The 20,697-nt window shown below is 32.6% G+C and overlaps 1 protein-coding gene across 3 annotated transcripts in view; it reads left to right on the forward strand.

Annotated features, from left to right (window-relative positions):
• The window catches only part of LOC128983662 (transmembrane protein 169), an 88,001-nt gene that overhangs the window by 27,704 nt on the left and 39,600 nt on the right, over positions 1-20,697 (forward strand). The window contains exons 2-3 of one of the 3 annotated variants that reach the window (XM_054403039.1): positions 8,000-8,080; positions 18,313-18,372. In XM_054403039.1, the coding sequence (XP_054259014.1) occupies positions 18,331-18,372 (42 nt within the window). In that variant the 5' untranslated portion in view covers positions 8,000-8,080; positions 18,313-18,330. Of the gene's footprint in view, positions 1-7,999; positions 8,081-12,935; positions 13,037-18,312; positions 18,373-20,697 lie in introns of those variants that run through there. The other 2 variants (XM_054403037.1, XM_054403038.1) reach the window with 2 other exon arrangements.

A 20,697-nucleotide genomic window follows, 5' to 3' on the forward strand; every position in this document is an offset into this window, starting at 1 on the left:
TGGTTCACTATTGGAATTCGAACGACCGGTAAAAAACCGGTCGTCCAAAATCGGTGTGTGTGCAACGAGCCAATTAATTATTGTGATATTTTTTTTAGCCAATGTTTAAATTTACAAGTTTATAAATAAATCTAACTCTTTGATAACATCACTAAATTTCTTATGAGATTAACTTTTGACGCATAGTATGTAAAGTATGAACAAGTAGTACTTAGATTTATTATATCTGCTTGTAAAACCTCCTCAAGTTCCTTAAGTCCTTAAGTTCGTACAATAATTTTTTTTCAGGGGTCTCGGCCTAGGAGGGGGCCTCAATTTTTTTTTTTATAAATTTATTTCACCGATAATCTGTTTTGCTGCAATTGCGGGAGACATTAATGAAATCTGTGAGACCGCAAGAGATCTTTACTATTTTGCCGTTAACGTAGGAGTTGTCTTTATTTATCCGCAATCACGTAAGATGTCCAGGATTTTATCGCGTCCGTGGGAGTCGAAGATCATGACCCCGCAAACTCGGAAGATCATCACGATTTTGTCATGATCTTCATGATGATGATAATGATGATCATGATGATGATTCATTGATGATGATGATGATCGTCATGATCATGAAGAAATGCAGATGATGTCTCGGCACTCACGCAAGATGTTAACTAGTTCTCCGTGGCCACAGGAGTCGTTCATGATTTCACCACGATCGGAGGAGATGAAGATGACATCCAAGCAATCACGGAATATGTTAACTATTTTTCTGTGGCCATAGGACACATTCATGATTTCACTTGGATCACAGGAGACGAAGATGATGTCTCCGCGATCGCTCACTGTATTGACTATTTGTCTGTGGCCATTGGAGACGTTCATGATTTCACCATGTTAGGAGAAGACAAAGATGTCTCCGCGATCAGGCAAGATGTTAACTATTTCTCTGAGGCCATAGGAGACGTTCATGATATCACCGTGATCAGAGGATACGAAGATGACGTCTCCGCTATCGTGCAAGATGATGTTTACTACTTCTCCGTGAACATTGGAGACGTTCATGATTCCACTGTCATCGGAGGAGACGAAGATGATGTCTTCGCGATCGCGCATGATGTCCCCAATTTTACTGTGACCGCAGAAGACGCTAACATTTTGGTTGGGATTACAGATTTTGTAAAAACCAATTATAATATATCAATTAATCCATATATTTAATACGCTAGGCATATTTTTGTCATAATTGTTTTGGAGTAGTGGTGCTACCGATCACCATGTCCAAGGTGTCGTTAGAAAGGTCTTAGCATGTATTTTTGCCATCAAACAAAAAAACTTTGGAATTCCATCAGGACTCTGCCCCAGTTGTAAACTCACCTTATAATATTCATTTAGGCTAGGCCTATTCTATAAATGTTTAAAGTTAATAAGTTAACAAAGATATATGAATTACAAAAGGTGTTTTATTTAAACAAATGAACAAACATGCAATGAGATTTAAAAGGCTTAACGTTACAATGAAAGGACTGACAATGGTGTGTGGGGTTGAAATTAAAATGAAATAAAAGATAAGTTTGAATAATAAAGGTTCAAATAATTTAGATGTGATATATCTCAGGGTAGGGTGTCGTGCTGGCTTGAATGTTAAGAATTAATAAATTGAATAGTGTCCAAATAGACCTAATTAAGGTGTTAAACTAAAAACTTACAAATCCCAACAATGAAAAAATCTAATTTTGATGTTGTCCAAAGGTAAGTCCAATTAGCACTGAATTTAAAAGAGTTTAAAAGAAAATTTTATACTTAATTTTGAAAATAATGATGGAGTTGAGTCCTCTTGACTTGAGGTTTACTGTGAGATAACTTGATATAAACTGGTTTTCTTGATGATATAATTAATTTAATTTAGATAAAATATGGAATCCTTCTTTTAACTAACAGTTTCAACTTCAGTCTGGCTTCCTTCTTCTTCCAATCTCCATGTTCCATCATTCATTGTTGAACACATGGATCACTTTCACTGCTTCTTAAATTTTGATTCCTTAAGGGCTAATTTTGAAATGATATTATAAACAATTTTGATGTATTGCAATTCTCTTACATATTTAATAAATAATTAAGTTGTGGGCTTTGTAAAAAAATATATATATAGGCTATGGAATGAATATTATTAATGATTAATTGAACAGATTAAATTTCGATAATTTCTTAAATTTTGATTCCTTAAGGGCTAATTTTGAAATGATATTATAAAAAATTTTGATGTATTGCAATTCTCTTACATATTTAATAAATAATTAAGTTGTGGGCTTTGTAAAAAAAATATATATATATATAGGCTATGGAATGAATATTATTAATGATTAGTTGAACAGATTAATTAACAGATTAATGAAATTGTATAAATTAGGAAAATGAATACTAGGCCAGCCTTTCTGAGGAGTGATTAATAACAAAAGTGTATGAACAGAAGTTAACATTTTAAGAAACTTAATTCTAAATAATGAATGATTGAAATGAAATATTACAATTTATCTCCTCAGAAATTTGTATGATATGGAATGAAAGACAAATTTCGAACGAATATGAAATGGAAATCATGAATCATTTAGTATGAATCATATTTAAAGCTAGTTATGGGTCACATTAAATGATTGATATTATTAGATGATGATGATTAGAAACTTCTTAATCTAAATTTACATAAACACAGGAACAAAACATAAATGAGTATGAGTAATTAGTGAGGGGTTAAGATAGTTCATGACCTGACACAAAGGGAATAGCAATCGAAGCAATGTTAAGGATATGCTCTCACAATTTTCACTTGGGAAATAGGGAAAGGGTACACACACTCGCGATTAAGGTTCATGACGATCTCCTCTAATGTAATTTATGACACTCGATGATTATTGATTGAATAGGATTTTATTTACACAAAGTTTTTATAGTTTATGTTGCCGAGATCTTCTTCACCATTTACAGCTCCTCTTCTATGATTGTTTTGAAGCGGATATGTGATTTGGTCTGAATATGATATCTTCATTCTTCAGAGAAAATGTGTTTGCATTTTATTTAATAGTTGATTTAAAATTGTATGTTCTTCCGAAGTAATACATGTGTTTGGTGCTAATTATGTACAAATCTCCTCAAATGTCAATGTGCTGTCCTTCGGTGGATTACTTTGTTGATCACTGAAGTTGTGTGTTGTGCTATCATACTCATCTATTCTATATATAATTCAGTTTTAAAAATCTTTGTACAACTAAATCTAGAGTTTTACTGGACCGATTTTATTAATTCGTTGGAAAGCTTAAGTCGTGTAGATTTGCAAATAATTACGAAAGTTTGTTTTTGTTATGATTTATGGTGAAATATTTTTAAAAAACATGTTTTCCATAAGAAATACATTGAAAACGGTGTTTTTCACACTTTTTATTTGGGTGCGACTTTTGGCTGCCTTTTTTGAGTATTTCCAAGGGGTGAGGTTCATAATGTCCAAATTTCACAAACTCCAACGTCTAAAATATTAAATAAACAGTGCGTTTCATAACCTCCAAACTTCATAAACTCCAAAACTATAACTTTCAAATAAGCACAGTTTCACAATGTCCAAATTTCACAAACTCCAACTTTTAAATATCTAATAAACAGAGCGGTTCATAACCTCCAAGTTTCATAAGCTCCATGGTACAGTCTCTGCCAGAAGTCGCTGCAGAGGTTGTCGTGGTTCGGTATGTAGGCGCTACAATTTCAGGCCATTTTTTTCTGAGTAAGGAGCCACAAGTTTCATCTCAAAAGGACCACCCTAGCAAAAATGGCGACTGTTTGAAATTTAAAAAACCACTTATAGGGAACAGAATTTTTAAATTTCAAACAGTCGCCATTTTCGCTAGGGTGGTCCTTTTGAGATGAAACTTGTGGCTCCTTACTCAGAAAAACATGGCCTTTAAAATGATGTATCATTTACCATAGGCTTCCATTTAAACTTATTACTGCATCCTCCACAGGACGTTCCCTATAAGTGGTAAAAATTTTCATAAGGCACCAAAAGATAGGTAAAACCATAGTATATCCGTACACAAAATATCATTTGTTTTTCTTTAACCACTCACCAGATATAATGTTGGTTCCAGACATTTTCAACACCCTGTATATAAATTAACTCGTAATCAAATTATGTATGTGTAAAGATATATATTCCTGCACACCACCTTTTGTGTATCTTTTGTTTAAAAAACAGTTTTGTTAATTGTTATTATTGATGTTAATTTCAATAAATAATTTTGAATATTTCAGAGGGTTAAATTTGCTAAAGGCTGCAAACCTAATATTAATTTTTGTAAATAAATATTGGTTTACTTAGGTTATCTTAGCCCAGTGGTTTTAAAATGATACTATAAATGCTTCCCCGATTGTAATTTCGGAAATTGTCTTCGTGAAATATGAAAAGGCATATAAAGATGTGGAGATAATTAATTCAAGTTCTTGGTAAAACCCACTAAATTAGCGACCTGGCCCAGTTATTATTTCTACTTTTATACTCCTTTCGGGTAAACTAAATTAGTGTAAATGCATCCCTTTGACTAAACTTTACCCTAGATTTGGTTCTGGTCAAAATAATATAAACAAAAATAGAAACTACTCTTATTCTAAGTTTATGTGGTGGAATTCCTGCTAAAAGTGCAATTGACTTTACATTCTATCGAAATAGGCCTATTTAAAACGTTCAGCTGGTTCATAGTTGAGACCATATTAAAGTACCTATTTATTTGCTTCATCATCCTCTTTAGCCATTTAGTTGTTAGATAGTATTACATGTTATATCCAATGGATATGTTATGATTTTATTTTAAAACATTTAACAAGTTTATATTCATCTATATTTGAAAAAGCTAATCAACGGCTCACGTCTAACAGTTTTGCCACTGCAGTGCATGGTTAGGGTTTGATTACCCATTTGTCGAAACCAATCACGAAATTACGTTTCTCCAGCATTGACATGCATTTAAAGAAAAGGAAACTACCTCAAAATATTACCGTTATAGGTTTTCCTGTACTTTACTCATACTATGCATGCTAGTCTATATGATTTTAACCCATTTTCCTTTGAGAAACAGAATGTACCTAGTTAAAACCTTCTCCAAACAAAATTAATAAATCCCGCTCACTGGAACTTGTCATAGTAATTGCTTTAGTGAAACAATATATTGTCTCTACGAACTTTTTTATTTTAATTCTCATGTTAGTTCCAGAGAGTAGCCGTTGAGGTCGTACCACATTAAACATGAATGAATCAATTAAATATGAATTTAATTTATTGTGCCATAAACACTCTTGTTTGTATAATTGTTCTTGCAGTTGTATTGAAGTAGTAGAATATGTTAAATATCTAGGATTGTTTGTTGATCATAATTTAAAGTGGGAGCAGCATGTAAAACAACTTTCAATTAAATTAAGGAAAATAAATTATGCTTTATATCACTTAAGAGACAACATTAGGAGTGAGCATTTAAAAAAGGTATACATCTCCTGGTTTGAAAGTGTGATGAGATATGAAATAGTACATTATGGGGGTACTTATCCTACCATATTACAACCTGTCATCACGAACCAAAGACATACACTGTGGGCTGTTTTTGGATTTAAAAAATATGATAGAGTAAGTTATCTTTTTGAACAAGAAAAGCTTTTAACCTTCAATCAATTGCACGTATACTGTTTGATTATGTTTGTTTTTAAATATCCGTACATGTTTAATATGAAACCTGTCAATAGAATATCTCGATCAGCACAATATTACTTGTTAGAAGAAAGCTTCTTTAAAAAGGAAACTAGTAGGCATCAGTTTTGTTGTCTTGGTCCAAAATTGTTTAATACGTTTGTAAAAATGTTCGGTAATGAAGTTTATAATGATAAAAGGTCTGTGATAAAGTCAAAATCTTTGTTGTTTTCTATCAATCATAATATAGCATAACTAATCTGTAACTTATTTTTAGCTTTGTTTTAGATAAATAACTATTTATATTTGCATGTAGAATTTATTGACTTTCTAAAAACCGTGTTCTTATTAAATTATTCTAATTTGTCTAAGTATTATTTATATGATTAAAACTGTTGCAATAGGAAATGTCTACTCACTGTTCTGTTAAAGTGACAAAGAATGAAAAATGAGCTTTTTTCTGCCAGAAACAAGAAAATGAAATGTATTAATAAAAATGTATTTTTCATCCCGCGCGTGCTTTGCATGTCACAAGGGATTATGTATTTAATAAAAAAATTGCATGAATTAAAATTGTTTGAATTGAATTGAATTGAATATATACATATATAACAATTTTAACGAATGGTGTTTTTGGCCTCTGGGGACATCAAAATCAAAAAGTAAATCGGTCCCGGGCCTAGGTCTTACCATGCTACCTACGGTAATAGCTACTGTACTTTCTTATAGGGAAATTTGCTAAATAGAATCTAAAAACTATAAAAGGTACCTATCTAATAACTTGTTGAATTATTAACATTGAACACTATTTTTAAATAGAATATGCAATAATCGTTACAACAACAACAACTTGATACCTTAATATTTTATACGACAGTCAAAGACTCCACTGTTTGTGATTACGCATTTTTTGGTAAATAAAAGGTTTACAATGCTTAGCTCTCCACTGAAAAGGCAAATCAAAATATAAATTATCACCTTGTCAAAACTTTAACATTATTGAACTAGCCACATTAAGTTGCAAAGAGAAACGAGACTGCTGTCGAGTAAACAAGTGTAAATACTCGAGTATGAACTTTTATTGAAACGTGACCAGTATACCTACAATATGATGTATAAGTTAAATCCTATTTATAAAAATGTATTTCTGCGTTTATGTATGTTAGTTTAGTTTCTACCTTTTTATGTAGTTTAAACTCATCCTTTTAGTGGGTAGAATGAATAAAGTACAAGGTTTTCGGCACTTTTCTAACAAAGGGCTATTTTTACACATAACAAAAAAACTACTGATGTAATCATCATGAAATTTTAACAGCTATTAGAAAATGTACGTATGAAACATATTTGTATGTTTTAAAATTTTTCATCAGTAAAAAAATCTCTTACGATATTTGTAATGTAATAATTGGCTTTTTAATTGAGAGACGGAACAGTTAAGAAACTCAGCTGAAAGCTTGAATTAAAGGTATTAAAAATATAAAAATGTAAATTTGATTTGCACATTGTGTGCTAACACATATTTGAGTCACACAGCTGAGTGTTCTTCAATCATAAAATGCACGTATAATCAGTAGTTGAGCGCTGGCAAACGGTGCCTGCTATCTGACTGTGGCAACCACTGTAGAGACTTCTGGCCCAGACTGTACCGTTGGAGGTTATGAAATTTGGACATTATGAACCGCACTGTTTATTTGGTATCTTAACGTTGGAGTTTGTGAAATTTGGACATTGTGAAACAGTGATTATTTGAATGTTATAGATTTGGAGCTTATGAAAATTGGAGGTTATGAACCGCTCTGTTTATTTAATATTTTAAGCGTTGGAGTTTGTGAAATTTGGAGTTTATGAAACGCTCCCTTTCCAAGTAGTGCATGGTATCAATTTGTAGGAAATTTTATTCTTTTTTAGAATATCACCTTCCACTTTGGTCGATTTCCTCACGGTTTCAAAGTTATTTGCAAAAAAGCTAAGCAACCTCCGAATTTATAGTAATGAGAAAATATTGAGTTTGGGATATTTTTGTTAAACTTTGTACAACTAAATCTAGACTTCTACTGGACCGATTTTGTTAATTAATGGGTCATTGGAAAGCCTAACTCATGTAGATATGCAAATAATTATAAAATGCGATTTTATTAAATTTTTATGGTGAAAAAAAATAACAAAAATACATTAAAAACAGTTTTTTTCAAGTTTCTGTTTTTAAGATTCTATTTGTAGTCAGCTTTTGGCCGCCTTTATTAAGTGTTAACAAAAAATGCATAGAAGTTATTTGTAGTAAATTTTATTCTCTTTCAGAATATCACATCCACTTTGGTCGATTTTTCCTCCATTCAAAAGTTATTGGCAATAAGCTAAGTGATCTCCAAATTTATAGTGGTGAGAAAATAGTGAATTAGATATATTTTTGTTAAACTTTGTACAACTAAATCTAGACTTCTACCGGACCGATTTTGTTACTTAATGGGTCGTTGGAAAGTCTAATTTGTGTAGCTTTGCAAATAATTATGAAAGTTTGATTTTATTAGATATTTGAGGTGAAAAAATAAAAATAAAAAATAATACTTTTAAAACTCTTTTTTTTTTTCAAAAGTTTATATTTCCAAGTTTATATTTGTAGCCAACTTTAGGCTGCCTTTATTAAGTATTTTCAAGAAATACATGATAGTAATTTGTAGGAAATTTTATTCTCTTTCAGAATATCACCTTCTACTTTGGTCGATTTCCTCACCGTTTCAAAGTTATTTGCAAAAGCGTTAAGCAACCTCCCAATTTATAGTGGTGAGAAAATACTGAATCAAAGATGTTGTTGTTAAACTTTGTACAATTAAATCTACAGTTCTACTGAACTGATTTTATTAATTAAAAGGTTATTGGAAAGCCTAATTTTTGTAGATTTGTAAATCATTATAAGTTTTTTTTTAAGATTTACTAGGTAAAACCCGTCAAAGTCGACAGTTACTGTTGAGGTTGCAAGTAAGATTGTTTGACTATAAATCGATCATAAATAACTCCATTTTTTGAACAATTTGTGTTGTTCGCGATTTTGCTGTGTGCTTTGGGTACGTCTGATCTTAAATATCAATAAATCAAATGGAAGCTGGTATTTCACTGAAGATTCGGTCAAAACAAATAGAATAACGTAATTAGAATTAAGTAAATATATCTAAAACTAAATTCCATACCCAAGATATGATCAAATTTATATTTTCTGATTGAGCGATACAGTATCTTGAACTTAACTGATTAAAACTATCAATATCTCAAGTGAAAGCCTTACTTAGAGGGATTTTAAGACCAAGACATATAAAATAACTTAAATAAAAATAGAGTTACATATCATTGATTTAAAATAAGTACTACGATTGTAATTATTGTTGATTCGTGATTCAGCAGTGTGCTTTAGGTAGTCCAATCTTAATAATCAATAGCTCAAATGAAAGCTGGTATTTCACTAAAGGTTTTTAGACCAAAACATATAGGGTAATGTAATTAGAACTGCTGGAATACATCTTTAATTGAAGTGAAAAATAAAAAAAAATCAAATTTTAATTCTTTTGTCTAGTAATATACTAGATAAATTAATGATGATGCTTGATGACAAATATGTGCTTATATAGCTTTATTTTAAAACCAAAATTATGAATGTCAGGCGGGTAGAAGAGCCAAACAAACCAAAACAAAAAACAAATTTAACTCCCATAAGAAATGTACAGAACAGGTAGGCAGTTTGTTCTCAACTCGAAATATACGTCAAAATGAATGCCGATGCTTGATGGCAAATCTGTGGTATGTCCATACCATTAGTTTAAGGCCAAAATTATGAAAATCTGTCAGGTAGAAGAGCTAACCTGACTCGGAAAAGAAAAATCAATAATTTTTATATATGACAATAATTGGTTTACCAGTATGCATAATCTAATCATATGAAACATATGTTAATAATTCAACAGCTTATTGTTATATTGTTATCTAATTGATCTTTCTTTGATTAAATGTTGTTGTTAACAATTTGCATTTGTGTTTAAAGTGTGTTCCTTATGTTAAGTGTGTGATTCTAATGTTATGTGCTTTATCTGTACCATTAATATTAGTGAGTAAAGTGGATTTCATAACCATTATTTTACTAGAGACCGTTGTATTTAACCACAACGGGCACTGTTGCTATTATATATTATATTATTATGGTACTCATCGTACATCATATTATGAAAATTATCATTTATATTATTATTTGGCCTATGGCTATTATTATTAACTACTATTTGACATATTTGTCTTTCATGATGACACAAATTAAACTTCACTGTAACACTATTATTGTTGATTTACATATTGATTTCATTTGTATTAAAATTCAAATCCATTTTAAGGGCAGATAGTACATAGACTCCAAGGATGACTGGCTTTATTAAGTTTGGAACTATTAAATATTTTATTATTCATATTCTAAGAGAAAGTTGTTTTTATCACATAAGTATTTCGGCACTGTATTCAATGAAGAATCAGTTGACAACATAACTCTTTTTCAACCGTAGTCTACAGCGACAAGTGGTTTTCTGACCTCTGTGGAGTTCGTGAAACACGAGAACTTGAATGGTGGCTGTTTAGTTGTGGATCCATGGGTGAAGTAATCGGGGTATTAGGCGAGTTGGAATTTTGCCTATACATCGCACATAGTTGGTTTTGTTCCTTGGTAGGGTGATTCTGATTATATTTGTAGTTTTGGCCATAGTTCCGGTCTGGGTAGTGGTCACGCTGATATGGTTTGTAGTCTCGGTGCATACCCATTGGTACTGTTGGGACTCATTACCATTGTTTCCGTTGTATCGGTAATATTGTTGATTCCTATGATGTTGGTTGTTCTGTGCATAGTTATCGCTGTGTTGGTAGTTCTGGCGGTTCATCTTAGGCACGTAATCTTGTTGTTAGTATATCGATCATGGTAACGTTGAGGGTTCTGTATGTTAGGGCTAGACGGTCTGCTGTTCTGATGACTGTTGTTGTAGCTCTTGACTTTCTTAGGTCCGTCTCGAATGTCATCCTTCTGTAAAAGTCTTCCATGGCTCTTATTGTGGTGATATTTTGTACATTAACACTGTCTTGGATTATTGAATCGAATCGCTCTGCCAATAATGATAGGATCTCCTCTTCACTTAAACTTGGGGATATGGATTGCAATAAAAGTACTCGTTCGGTTAAATATTCTGTACGGCTCAAGGTTCCATTCGTTCGATATTTTTCGGACTCAATCTTGGCTTTTATTCCTCTTTGGACGGCTTGACTCCATAGTATTTGCACTCAAATTTCTTAACAAAATGGTCCCAATCAAGAATGTCTGATCTGATTAGTTGTAACCATCGGGATGCGGGTCCTTCAAATGACGTTTCCAATAGGTCTTTAAGGTATTCGGTTTGATTGCAGTTCATATTCCTTTCGATTCCTCTCTCGTAATATCGCTTGAATTTGCGCAGATATTCCATTGGGTTACCGCTTCGTCCATTAAATTTCGGCAGTTGACGATCATTGTTCTCATTACCGCTACAGATTACTTGAATCGCACCTGCTTGTCCATTTATTGGGCTAGCTTGCTTTAAGTTGTTAACTTCAGACTCACATTTGATTAAATTTTGGTTGAGAGTCTGAATTTCAAGCTGTTGTGTTTCAATTAACACATTCACTGCTAATGATATGTAATACTTTTATAAATGGCTAAAAAACATAAACATTAACATGATCATGTTAATTGAGTGACAATATATCTTTAATTAAATAAATTTTATACTATAAATTGTGGATTAAAATATATTATGTAATTATATACATCATGTATTATATATCTGCTAATATACTTATGACGCACAAGTGCGTCATTAGCAGTGAACGTGTTAATGTAGTTTGTAGGGTGATTTTAGGCAATACTTCATTTTGTAGGGCAGTTAAATTTATGTTTGAGTTACGCTCATTGTCAAGTTGTGTTTTAACTGTGATTTCTTCTATTTTCTGCTCGAAATTATATTTATGTTCTTCTAACTGTGATTTTACGGTAGAGATTATTTGTTCTTAGATTTTGTTCTGCTCTATTTCTGAATTAGATTGTTGTTTTTATATGCTATTAACAACAAACTGTTTCAACTGATTTTGAGAATCTTCAATTTTTAACATAAGCCGATCATTTAGTTTAGCTGTTTCTTCAGTTAAAATACTTTGTGTTAATTTTATGGAATTTATTTCTGACTTTATTTCAATTTGGCTTTCTCTAGTTTCACGTATTTGTGATTCAAATACGTTTCTACATGCTTGGATTTCTTGGTAGGTTTCGTTTATTTTATTGTTAAATGTTTGGATTAGTTTAGCTTCAGTTTGATTAATCTGCAGTTTTGGGATTTCTTGAATTTCTGATTTAGTTTCACGGATTTCAGACTTTGATTCAGCAGTTATTTCTTGAATTTCTGATTTAGTTTCACAGATTTCTGACTTTAATTCTGACTTTAGTTCAGCACTGGTTTGTTCAAACTTATTACTCAAGTTGGTCATAAGGTTAACTAACATGTTCATATCGATTGTGGGTGTCTGTATTGGAGGATTTGTGACGTTTAATTCAGTTGAAGTGTCGGAATGTGTAAGGAGCTCGTGATTCACATTATGAACGACTGAGACTGTGTTTGAATGATATCAGCTGTTCGTCGGCTTTCTGCAATATCGTCAATCACATTTGACGAGGTTCGGGGAATGTCGTTTAAGTCCGGCTGCATTCGACACGACGGCACAATTGTGTTTTTGGTCAGTGACGTTTCGTTTAGAGGCAGTTCGGGTGGCGGAACAAAGCCGGTTAAAGTCGAATAATCAACGCTGTCTGATTGGTCAATGGATTCGGTGAACGGTTGGTGGTCGTTGAAACTTTAGACTTCTTCTCGGGTTTGTTGTTGTTCTGCTGGTTGCTCAAAATGGCTGCCGTGTGTTCTGTCATTTATGTCGTCGTCGCTTAAACTCGACAATCTATCTAGAAATGGTAGTTTCGTTTAGGCCGTAAATTATATTTATTTTCCGACATTTTAATGTAAAATTTGTTTGTCATGCGATGTTGTTGTGTTGATTATTTTGGGAAACAGGGGCAATTACGAGACAAGTTAACAATGCAAATTCTTAAATCTAACAAACTTATAGGCTAGTTATGGTGAGAATTGCAATAAAGTTAATGAGCTATTCAAGCCAACACGTTGGTGCGCCAATTTGTAAACTCACCTTATAATATTCATTTAGGCTAGGCCTATTCTATAAAAGTTAACAAAGATATATGAATTTAACGTTACAATGAAAGGATGACTGACAATGGTATGTGGGGTTGAAATTAAAATGAAATAAAAGATAAGTTTGAATAATAAAGGTTCAAATAATTTAGATGTGATTTATCTCAGGGTCAGGGCCTGATTTAGGGTCTAGTCGCCAGTAGGCTGACGTTTTTTGCGCCCCCTCCTCCCTTCCACTACCCCTCCTCTCCGCTACCACTTTCAAAATTTCAAAGAACGATTACTAATACTGAATTCAAAATTTAAAATGGCCAAAGGCATTATACTAATATTCAGTTTATTTAAAAACAAAAGAAAACTGATCATAAATAATTAATCTATGGTTTGATTAGGAACTTTTAAAATAGTAACAAATCGGTTGTTCGTGGAATGTAAAACTTTTTTATTCAAAATAATGTATTTATTTTACATTTTATTAAACATATGATTGTATTAAATCAAAAGTAGACCTAACCTAAAATATTAAAAAAACCAACAATAATATGAAAAGTTTTCTTACTTTTTTATATTTAAATAAATACTCACTTTTTACATTAAACAAAATTATTATTCACAAAACCAACAACAAGATTCTCAAACACATTCCACTAAAAGTATTTATTTACACCATTTAATTGTTGTGTTAATTTCATTACAGCTGTTCTTTTTCTAATAAAGGCAGGCTTAAACAAACATTTTATTTTTATATTATATTTAACACTCCCCCTTAAGAATAAAATGTTTTATATATTTCTCAACGCTAGATTCTTGTAAACCCATACTGCTAGCTTAGTTAATAATATTGTTTGTGTTTTACAAAGTTGAAAAACAGTTTTAACATTTGAAAATACACTGATTTTATTAGATTGTCTATTTATTGTCCATTTAATTTAATGAATAATATTTACATTATATTTACAGTACATTGTTTACCTCATCATCTTATTTCTAAGTTTCAACTCAAAATTAGACAAAGCTTTTAATGAGGATTTCTTTGAACTTTTGAAATTTAGGGTAAGTAAGAGATTTTGTGAAAATGTCACCCAACTGTTCATCAGACCTACAGTATTGGAGTGCAAACAGGCCTTCATGAAATTGTTCACTTATGAAGTAATAGCGTACATCAATATGTTTGCTTCTGCGGTTCATTTGGCCGGATTGAATCATTTTCATTGCGCTTTGATTGTCTATGTTGAGTGTTATTTTCACTGGCTTGTTAGTAAGTTCACTAATTAGAGTTTTCAAATATTTTAGTTCCTTGCAGCATTCAGCAGCGGAAATATATTCTGCTTCAGCTGTTGAAAGTGCTACAATGGGCTGTTTTCTTGAGCTCCAAGTCACAGGTCCACCTGCGAACATTATTACATAACCACTTGTACTTTTTCTGTCTTGAGTGTCTCCTGCAAAATCAGAATCACAATAAGCGTTCAGCTCAATTTTGTCACGTTTAATTGAAGAGAATTTTATTCCATGGGTTTGTGTTCCTTTTAGATATCTAAGGGTTCTCTTTACATTTTGGATGTCATTTTTGTCAGGATTTTCCAAGTGTCTACTTTCATAACTGACTGAAAAACTCATATCAGGTCTGGTTTTGTTAGTGAGGTAAAGCAGACTTCCTACTGCTTCTCTGTAAGGAAAAGCTCCTTTAGTAGTATTTTCATCTGGAGTTTCAGTTGTATCTTTCAGGTTAATTGGTGTCTTTACTTCTTTGCAGTTCTTCATATTGAATCTTTCAAGAATTTGTTTTGCATACTTTTCTTGACTGATTAAAATTCCGTCCCTGTTACGTTTGATCTCCATCCCTATATAAACTGTTGGATTTGGACTTATCGTCATCTCAAATTCATCTTCAAGTTGTTTTAGTAGGTTTGCAATTTTTCCTTCATTTTTACCAATCAAAATGCCATCATCTACATGGATAGCTAAGTAGAGATCGTTATCGGGATTCTTAAAAATACACTGATCTGACTTCAGTTGTGTCAATCCTTGACTTTTAAGAAATGAAGTAAATTTCTTGTTCCACAAGCATGGGGCCTGTTTTAAACCATACAATGATTTATTTAGTTTACAGACTTGACCTTGTTCTTCAAAACCTTCTGGTATCAACATATACACGTCTTCTTCCATTAGACCATATAGAAATGCTGTTTTTATGTCAAATGTTTGTATATGCATGTTTTCTTGTGCTGCTATAGCAAGAAGTAATCTTAGCGAAGTACTGTCCACTACAGGACTAAATGTATCTTTGAAATCTATTTTCTCTTTTTGCTGACATCCTTTAACAACAAGTCTCGCCTTATAGGTTCCATCATCTTTGACTTTGAAAATCCATTGAGTTGTTAAAATTTGCTTTCCTAAAGTTTCTTTTCTGTCAACAATTTCCCAAGTTTCATTTTTCTTCAGAGATTCTTTTTCATTATTTATTGCAATTTTCCATTTCTCTTTTTCATCTCCATTGATACATTCATTGTACGTCAAAAGTGCGTTAAGATCGTAGTCTTCATATCTGACAGGTCTTTTTATGTTGTTTCTTTGTCGAAGATTATATCTTTGGTTTCTTATTTCAGGTTCTTCTTCATCAGTATCATTTTCTTCTTGATATAGGTCTTCTGGTTCCTGTTCATGTTCTTCTTCGTGTTCAGGTATAGTGTCTTCTTCTTCTAGTTCTTCACTTTCATCTAGTACAGCTTCTTTTTTAACGTCTTGTCGATCATTGGTTTTAGGTTTAGTTAATTTCTTCATGCTCTCATTATTTAGGTGTCCTAACTTTTTATGCCATATTTTCATTAATTCCCTAGAATTTTCTTGATTTTTAGGTTCGTTTTTATCACGGTCATCATTTCCTTTACAGACTTCATTGTTTTCACTATTGTCTTCTTGTTGACTGTTGTTATTTACCACCTCACCTGACTCAATTGTGACGCTGGTATTACCATTAGAGAGACTATTCTCACTACAAATGCTGCTTCTTAAATTGACTACATACAATCCCTGACTATTTTTATTACCTTCAAGTATCATTTCATCATTTTGAATGACTTTTACTTTATTTTTAGTGAACACAACTGTGCCACCTTTTTCCGTAATGGCATTTACAGACATTAAATTATTTTTAAGTTCTGGTACGTAAGAGACATTATTTAAAATACATTTGTCTGTTTCAATGCTACCAATACCTAGAGAAAACATTAACTGGTTTTTCTTAGCGACTGATATTTCCTGTTTAAACTCTTTTAAGTTACTTAAAATATTACTGCAGTTGGTCATATGGTTTGGGGTGCAACCACTGTCAACAACAAAAGCCTTGTTAACTTCTTTTACTTCATTTATATGCTTAGGCATACTTGTTTCAAGGATTAGGCCTACCTGTTCCTCCTTAACCTTGGTCAGGAAAACAGTTTTATGGGTGTTTTTAGGATCTTTGTTATTGTTATTTTTACTAGACCTATCTCTAAAAAAACAATTCTTAGTATCATGGTTACTTTTCTTACAAATAGTACACATCATTGGCCTATTTTCCTTAACTTTATTTTTAAGATAACAGTTTGACTCATAATGGTTATTCTTTTTACAAAAAGAGCAAAACTTTTTACTAGGACAATTCTTTTGAATGTGACCTATCTTTTGACAAGTGAAACATTTTACATTATTAGGCTTATTAAATTTAGTCATACCTTGTTCATATTGAGTAGAGCTAGCCTTAAAAACTGTGCTTTCATTACCACTACTGCTGTCCATAGATTTCATCTTACTTTCCTCTTGAACGAGTCGAGCTTTCAGATTTTCGAGTGTCCTTTCCGTAGCTGATGTCGAGTCCCAGGCACTGTTGAAATGTCTGAAGCTTTCTGGTAGTATCGTCAGGATCTTCGTTATCACCATTGTGTCATCTATTTTCTGGTCGAGTTGGTTTAGTTTATAAGTTAGGTTCTGTATTAGGCAAAGGTTACTCATCATATCAATTTCTCTATTGTACTTGAAGTTGTAAAAGTCCTGAAGTAATGCACACTTTTGGGTTTCAGTATCTTTTTGAAAAAGTCTTTTTAGTGTTTGAAACATTTCATGGGCGTTTTTACAAGTTAAAATATGAGGTTTAATTTGGTTATCAATTGTTAGCAATATATAATGTTGAGCCTTGGCATCCTTTACCTTCCACTTTTTTATTTTTGATGCATCATCACCTTGTTCATCTAAGGTTTCTGTTCCGTTTACTACATCTATCAGTTCTCGTGCTTTGAACAACACACTAATCTCAAATTCCCACATAGCAAATGTTTCCACGTTTTTAAGTCTTTGAATAGTGTTATAATCATTTTCACTAGTCATTATTATCAATAAAATGTTGATATACTCACGTTAAGAGACAACTTCAAACTTTGTTCTTCTAGTTTTAGTTTTATGGCACTAATAGCCCTGTTCTTACTTGGTTTTATTTTATGGCATTAGCAGCCCTGATTGTTAATTTTTAGTTTTATGGCATGAGCAGCCCTGGGCCCATAACCTGAAAAGTTTTCTTACTTTTTTTTTTATATTTAAATAAATACTCACTTTTTACATTAAACAAAATTATTATTCACAAAACCAACAACAAGATTCTCAAACACATTCCACTAAAAGTATTTATTTACACCATTTAATTGTTGTGTTAATTTCATTACAGCTGTTCTTTTTCTAATAAAGGCAGGCTTAAACAAACATTTTATTTTTATATTATATTTAACATAATATGCGTACTTTCTAAATTAACTCTGTTAATCACCTAGGCCTAAACCAATTTTATTAGGACCTTTAGATGGAACTACTTAGTTTACAGCATTTATCTGCAACGAAAAGTATCGTTAAATGTTTTTACAAATAAATTATTACTATAAACTAGCTGTAACCCTTGGGGTCACCCCGTTTGACTTCATAAGTATTAATAAAACTTTTGATTGGTTAAGTTTAGCTGAAATAAACAAATAAGTACAGCTGAGGTATTTTTAACATTAGGTATATGGAAAGTTCCATTTAGAAAGGAATTACGACCTTATAGGGCAATTTATGAAATAATGGATAGTTTTGCGCAAGGTTTCTCATCATTATAGTTGCATGCACTCAGCATAGCAACGCTGGTGGCGCTGCCTACGATTGACAGGCAAAGCTCTCTCAAAACACTTAATGCTTTTTACCATGCGGTTGGCATTCTGGGTTATAGTAGTATGTTTTCTGTGGTATTAGCCACCTACTACTAGCAGCCACCAGTGGCCTTGTGTAAAAGGGCCCTTAGGTTTAAAGTCAAAGTATCAACTAACTTCCACTTCTCATTAAAACCTCTTTTATTTGCAGGAACTAACAAGTTTTATAATGCCCAAGAGTGGTTCAGAAGCTAAAGACCTTGAATTTAATGTAAGTACCAAGAACGTTAACAACAATAAATTTGTGCCTACTATTGTTGCTTTATTACTTTAGTTTTTATTTTCTTATTTCTTTTTTACCTTAGAGAATTATCTATATAAACAAAATTAGAGTTATAGCGAATTTCCCTAGGGAAGTAGCTATTACCGTAGTTGGCACGGTAAGACCTAGGCCCGGGACCGATTTACTTTTTCATTTTAATGTCCCAGCGGCCAAAAACACCATTCGTTCAAATTTTTATATATGTACCGGACCGGTATATATACAGGGTTAGTAAAAAGTGTGGAGACCCCCTGTTATTTTTTTAACGGCCCATACTAGAAAAATTAAATTCGGCACACCTTTATGGCATGTTATGAAGTACTTTTTGGGCATAACCGTCACTTGGTGTACATCCCCAAAATGGGGGATTTTGAGGGAAACTCAAAAATTTCAAATACAAAGACCTATCGAGTGACCCCTCATTTTGAAGGTCCTGGTAAAACAAAACCAACAACGCAAACTAGAGGTCTTTATCTGAATCCAGTAAAAAATGGCAGCCAATTGAAATTCTCAGAAGTTGAATTTAACTTGCAGCATTCCAAGTCTGGAGACCCCCTGTAAATTTTGTAGCGGCTCACACTAGGAAAACTAAACTCTACATACCTTTTTGGCATGTTATGAAGTACTTTTTAAGCCTAATAGCCACTTGCTTACCAAACCCAAAATGAGGGATTTTGGGGGAAACTCAAAAGTTTTTAATATTAAGCCCCATCAAGTGACCCTTCATTTTGAAGGTTCTGGTAAAAGAAAACTAAAAACGCAAACTAGAGGTTTCTATCTCAATCCAATAAAAAATGGACGGTGATTGAAATCTTTAAAATCGGAAATAACTTGCAATTTTATATTGAATTGGCTGCCATATTTTACTGTGTTAAGATAGAGACCTATAGTTTGCGTTGTTAGTTTTCTTTTATTATGACCTTCAAAATGAGGGGTCACTCAATGGGGCTTATCATTAAAGAATTTTGAGTTTCCCCCAAAATCCCCCATTTTGGGTTTGGGAACTTATGAGAATTTCAATCGGCTGCCATTTTGTACTGAACTGAGATAGAGACCTCTAGTTTGCGTTGTTGGTTTTGTTTTACCAGGACCTTCAAAATGAGGGGTCACTCGATGGGTCTTTGTATTTGAAATCTTTTAGTTTCCCCCAAAATCCCCCATTTTGGGGATGAACACCAAGTGGCGGTTATGCCCAAAAAGTACTTCATAACATGCCATAATGGTGTGCCGAGTTTAGTTTTTCTAGTATGGGCCGTTAAAAAAATAACAGGGGGTCTCCACACTTTTTACTAACCCTGTATATATATACCGGGTGTCCAAAACCACCCGTACACCCCTTTAAAAATGAGGGAAACCTTTTCTTACAAACAATAAATAATACAGAACTAGATAAATTGGGCACGGTCTACCAAATGGTGATATTTTCAAATCCAAAATCACACCGGAAGTGGCTTTTTCAGACCGAAAGTTGACTTTTTGAATATAAACTACCAATTTTTATTACAGAATCGGATTCTATGTTTAAAAATACATAACTTTTGTCTAAAACATTTTTTGAAAAAACTTGTTTTCTACCTCTAGTCCCCTATTAAAGTCAATAATTTTGGATTATTCATCAACCCAAAATTATCAAAGGTTGAAGGCGATGCCCAGAAGGCAATTTATGCGGCCTTCTCCTGAAAAACGAGAGAACCTATGCCATTAAAATATGGCCTCACTACTTTGTAAATAAAATGACGGACGTTCAAAAACCCAATTTTGTGGGATTTTTGTCAAGTTTTCTCCCAATGTTTATCACATACCTCATCTATGAAATGAAATAACGAACAGCTGTTTGGATCAAGATTATTTTTTCTAGCTGTCACTGATATGTTTACATTAAATGTATGTTTACAAATACCGCAACCATTCCCAATCACGTTTTGAAAGCAAATCGAAACCAATAAATGGCGACCATACAAAGCAGGTATTTTAAGCCAAGTATGAATGGAGATGAGTGTAGGATAAGTGGCGCGATATTGTAGTCTTGTCAGTGACTAAGGTACAGCTGTTACTTAATAGCCCATACAGCTAATGGCAACTAAGAGACCTACGGTTTATAGTGGAATCCGAACCACATTTTTGCCTTGGTATTAATGAATTGGTCTAATTATCGGGATAGTACTGCGGATAGTCGTAGTACTCACTAGTGCGGACGTTAATCCACACCAGGGAGTATCACATCCACAGTGCATGCCTATAAATATCCACAATTAATATAACATATTAATGTAT

The sequence above is a fragment of the Macrosteles quadrilineatus genome, unplaced genomic scaffold (genome assembly GCF_028750875.1).
Source record: "Macrosteles quadrilineatus isolate MER2022 unplaced genomic scaffold, UCM_ALF_1.0 Scaffold_1__1_contigs__length_201487025, whole genome shotgun sequence".
Taxonomy (NCBI): domain Eukaryota; kingdom Metazoa; phylum Arthropoda; class Insecta; order Hemiptera; family Cicadellidae; genus Macrosteles; species Macrosteles quadrilineatus.